General features: G+C 35.7%; 1 protein-coding gene across 1 annotated transcript; it reads right to left on the reverse strand.

The window, feature by feature from the left end:
• Positions 1–2275: 2275 nt before the first annotated feature.
• LOC139311200 (doublesex and mab-3 related transcription factor 3-like) lies at positions 2276–3238 on the reverse strand. Its single transcript, XM_070935576.1, has one exon. The coding sequence runs from the start codon at positions 3236–3238 to the stop codon at positions 2276–2278; it is 963 nt and encodes a 320-aa protein (XP_070791677.1).
• Positions 3239–5568: the final 2330 nt, after the last annotated feature.

A 5568-nucleotide genomic window follows, 5' to 3' on the forward strand; every position in this document is an offset into this window, starting at 1 on the left:
TAAAAAAAGGTTTCAAAAATACAAAATAGAAAATCCTCATGGTTCTTCTCTACTGTATTTTAAAAACACAATATGTTTTTATTAAGTTTAGCCTTTTTCCCCTTTGATCTTTATTTTAGTTTCTGCTATTAAATTGCTTTGTCAATAATTTTATTTTGGCTCCCATGAAGGTGAAATGCAACCATTTTTTTCAGAATCCTTAGATGATCATTGATGACACAGGTGTTTCACTCTAGCTATTTCTTGTTGTCAGAGACTGTGTGAAGCAAAATGTGATATATTTGCTTTTTATAGCTTATCTTTCTACTCAATTTGAGCACTTAAAGCAGTGAGTATTCATTCTTTCTCACTCTATGTTGAATTATTATGAAATGGAATACGTTAATGATTCTAAGCCATGCTCTGTTACTGAAGCAAGAAGCAGACCAAATTTTCAGCAATTTCTGTGCAGACATTAACTATGGCTTATGGTACACCGTCATTTATTTATACTCCAATTCCATTTTTAAGGTTAAAACCATGGAAAATAAATTATACTGTTTCAACTTTGTTAGAAAAGGTTATACCTTATAATCTGAATCACAACAATAATACAGCAGATAGCATCAACAGGAATTGCACTTATTTTTATCTGGAAAGTGTAGTCCAGAGATTACAGTGCCCATCACAGAAATATTGATTGATTTCAGGACAACAGTTCCAAATAATAATCATGTAGGGATATTATAAACTTTTAATGTAATAAGCTATCCTTCCCAAATCTGGTGATTTCTGGGTTGTTGAAACTACAACTCCCAGGATTCTCATATTTTTAGGAGCTTTTTCACTACCTGCCTTTCTCAGCTTAATCCTCTTTCTCTTTTGACCCTGTGTAGTTTAGGTACCTACCATAATGGAAGAGAAAACACTGCAGGCTTTTAGCAGTAGATGGCTTTAAATAATTTCTGTCACAGACTTAAAATTACTAAAATTAATTTTCTTTTGCGCATCACTAGCCTTTATACTTCCTGAAAAAAGTTGTATTCATAATTTCAATGTTTCTTTTTTCCTGAATCCTTTCTTCTCTATAAAGCTATCTGCTTCTCAACAGCTAGATGTGAGGTAGGGTATCCCTTAGCTGAAAAATAAAAGAAGATAAAAGGCATGTTATAAATGTATGCATTGTTTCATCACACTGCAGCAACTACCTGAGTTTACCTCCTCCCAAACTTACCATTTGGCCATATTCTTTTTACATATTCATAGGAGACTCCAAATAGGAATTGGGATAGTTTCAGACAAATTTTTCCAAGAAAATCCAATGAATTTAGAGAAATGAAAAAGGTAAACAGTTTTTGGAAAGCCCAAAAACAATAACTATCACCAACATATGTGACTGCATTTGTATAAATGTATTTCTTGTTTTAATGTAAATATACTTCCTCTGCTTATATTAGATTATATGTCTCAAACGTTACTTACCTCCATCAGTTATATTTACAACCTCATGTTCAGGGCAAGAGAACCTAAAATTCCATTCAGGACAACATATCTATAAAGCCAAGCTGACTTTCTCCAGATATAGATGACAGGTAAAAATCAAGATCAGCATAGAGTTTATTTTTCCCCAGAGTCCTTAGCATGCTACATTAATCTGACAATTTTAATTAATGTGTTCATTTTTTTCACAAGACAGTTTCATGCAACTTACAGCTGTATTTACTTTACATTGATGCTATAACATTGTTTCATCAAGCCATGTGAAAAGCATAGGATTTATGGTGCCTCCAAAAAGTATCTCAGCTAGAATCACATGTGGGCAGTTCATTCTTAGTCTTTTTATGACTCATGGGTATAACACCAAGACAGCGATGGCCATAAAGTCAGCAAGGTCACTGCTTAGTCCTCTTGCTATTTAATTATTTGCTTTTTAGTTGCTTATTTATCCTGAGGAGTCCTTTTGTTGAACACTGCATTCAAGACAATATCAACATTCCCAGTGGTGTAAAAGATAAGACATATTTGCTCTTCTTTAAATGTTTTACAATACCCCACAGTTTCTTACATGTGTGTTTAAATTTTTTTTCCAGTAGTAACATTCAGCACTAAAGCCATGTAATAGTAACCATTTGGCATTTTTCAGTGAAGTGCAAGAAATAAAATAAATTATGTCTTTATTGCTTACAATAGTAACAAGCAGAGTCACTTTTTTCCTGTAGATATATGACCCACTGTTTCTTTTGTCTGAAGTCCAGCATTTCTGTTACATTGAAAAATGTCATGGCAAATAAACATATTAGGAAGATGTGTTTAATATTCTAGAATCTGAGGAATCAGATCTTTCATCATAGTCATCTTCTGTATAAATGGGTTGCTTTGCCACAATTGGGCATCCGTCCTCTTGAAGTGAGATTCTGGGATCCTCTGATGGGCGTGTGGGAAGGACAGGAGAACTTCGGAAGACCGTGGCAGAATTAGCAGAGAAGGGGCTGACATACTGAGACCTCAGCTGATACTGCTGCTGAAGAGTCATGGTGTTCCACAAAGTAACATCATTGGGTAGAAATGGACTTGATTGGTTTCTTGCCAAAGTATTCCTCAACATCAGTGGATACCGAGGAGGTTGTGGGAAAGGATGCTGTAACGGAACAGCCAATGGATTTGGTACAACATTACTAGTATCTGCAGAAAACCTCAGTGTGTCTGGGACTCGAAAAGCAGACCCTACTGACCATTTTGAAGAGGAAATAGGATAGGAGCTCAGAGTGTGTTCAAAGAGGTGCCCGTTTGAAGGCAAAACCAGGCCTTCTGATTCTGCAGAAGTTCTGTCTCCTCCCGCTAGGGAGGATCTGCTTGACAGGAGGACCTCAACAGCACTCACCAGGTCACCCCCACAGCCTTTCAAGATTAATTCAAGCACAGTTGGCTTTTGGTTAGGGAATATTTTCTTTAACACTTCAAGGGGTGGCCGGTTGGCTTTTAAGCCAAACGGCAGAGAAACTGTCCCTGATGGACCTTCAATCAAGAAATGGTTCTGTTCCGGTTGATACTTAGGGCTCTCTGGTCTGCTGTCAGTGCTCCCACTGTTTTTCTGGACTGCGTAACCACCCTCATCAACGGAAACTATTTCAGGGCTCTCAGGAGTGAAGCTGCTCTTGGTCTTGGTCACCTCTGGGGAACTCCTTTGGTCTGTATCTTTGTCACTGTAGGCCTCAGTACTGTCTCCTCCACTGACGTCACCCAGTCCTTCTTCTGTCATGTCTATAAAACAGAGGGCAGATTTGTTATGCCACTGAGAACAAAGACCTTATCATTTATGTGTACATTTTTTAAGTATTACAAGCACTGAATCCTTGAGATTATAAATAAATTGGCTCCAGCTACCAGCCCTGGACGACATCTTCGAATCTCGCTGTTTGAGGAAGTTGCATAACATTCTCAGAGACTCTTCCCATCCTGCTTACAATCTTTTTGGACTATTGCCTTCTGGCAGAAGATACAGAACAATTAAAACTCGGACCACACGTCTTCTGAATAGTTTTTATCCCAGAGCTATAATTGCACTCAACAATGAACTAAAGAGCCACCATCAGTGAGCTGTTGGACAGCATTACTTGGTCTGATGTGTGGATGTTTGGGTGGTTTAGGGGTGGGGAATTTGTGGTGGGGGTGTGTGGGTGGGAGGGTGTTTGGGGATTGTTATGTGTGTTGGACCTGGTCTTTGGGTGCTAAGTGAATTTCGTTGTATGGGTATACTGTGTATATACGTACAATGACAATAAAGTTATTATTATTGTTGTTGTTGTTGTTGTTGTTGTTATTATTATTATTATTATAGATTACTAGCATTAAAAAGGCATTGATTTATAACAGAGACAGGATATTGGCTTATTTAATCCATTTATAATTACTTTGGCCCTTTTATTTATTTTCTAGCTATCACGCTTTGCTTGTACCACAGACCACAGTCACAAATGAATTGGAATTGAAAATAATGAAATCATGTCCCCATTTGCTACTTCCCATAACTCTTGTTGTAGATCACTTACCTATTACACCACTACAATATTGTATGTTCATACAATTATATAACTAAGAATAAACCAACTGTATCAGTGAACCATTTTTAGTTCATTTATGAAAAAGCACTGAGGCAGACTAGAATCTGTAATTCATAAACACCAAATGGCTTTCACAGGAATTATAGTTTTTCTTTTAGTCAAAGTCAACTGAGAAAAAAGTATTATTTATTTGTGGGTCCATGGCATCGCTGTGATAAAGTACTCTATTAATCAGCCATCACTAAATCCTGAAGAGAATCTTAAAACTTTGGTCACTGTTGTCAAAACATAGATCAAAGGCCACCTTGAAGTATCCTGTCTGGAAAACATGTATGCTGTCATCTTTATTAATTTCCAAAATAATTGTTCCACATTTCTGAAACCTCATCATGGTTCACCAAAGGTGAAGGAAGGAGAAAAAGACAGCTAAAGTAAGATTTTTCCTTCCAGAAAGCTTGTCTGATGAAGAACTCTTAAATATTCAAAAGTTTCTGTATTGTTTAATACCAAATTGGTATTAGTAAGGGCTAGAGTTCTGTTGATTTATGATTGCCTTTTCTTGTCTGCTAGGATTAATTATGAAATAGTGTTTTTTAAAAAACAATCTCCTTGACTAATTTGCAATTTCTTTTATCCTCAATTACATGACTTGGTGGTATAATAAATAATAAATAATAAAATAAAATAAAATAAAATAAAACCACAAAGCAAAACAAAAATCAGCCAGATAAATTAAGATTACACACTAATCCTGAACTTTGCCTGTATTTGATTTCTCTGTGCAGTTCACCAAGCCACACCTCTTTGTGAGAAAACCACAAACAACATGAATGGGTTCTGTTGAATGAAATGTCCTGTAGCATGTTTTCCTAGACACTCCTTCGTATTAGCCTATAATCTTGGACTCTTTTCTAAAATAAAGTAAGCAAGAAATAGCACAAAAGAAGTACGAGCTATCTGAAATACACCTGTTTTTACACACTAGACTGGGGTAGGCAACCTTTTTTGATCTGAATATTCAGTCTCATGTAGTTTGCTGAGGCTCCACTCACTTGTGGCAGGCACAAAAACTATCAGAACCCAGAAATTAATAAGCAAGGAAAAATACCTTGCTTATTAGGTATAATAAGAAAATACCCACCAGGATACAAATCTATTACATGAATAAATATAAATTATACACTTTATATCATAATCTTAACTACATGTAAATCCTAAAAGCGTTAATATATCAATTCCTCTTTCCCTCACCTGTAATCCCTTCAGGCAACTTATTCTAAACATTCTAGAGACTGCTTCTAAGTAGTTTACGATTTAAAATTTAATTTTATATAAAAATGATCTGGAGATTCAGTACATCTATCATTTTTACAAATAGATATCTTTTTAATTTATTTATTTAAAGTAAGTGGGAGGAGAAAGATAAGTAGAGAAGGTTGTAACCAAAATAGTTTTTGAAAAGTAAATAGGCATGCTTGTTCTAGCACATTTGTAACCAAGACAAAATAAATATTTCATCTGAATTGCC

The sequence above is a fragment of the Pituophis catenifer genome, unplaced genomic scaffold, assembly GCF_029215685.1.
Source record: "Pituophis catenifer annectens isolate HBS135680 unplaced genomic scaffold, rPitCat1.0.hap2 SCAF_2, whole genome shotgun sequence".
Classification (NCBI taxonomy): Eukaryota; Metazoa; Chordata; class Lepidosauria; order Squamata; family Colubridae; genus Pituophis; species Pituophis catenifer.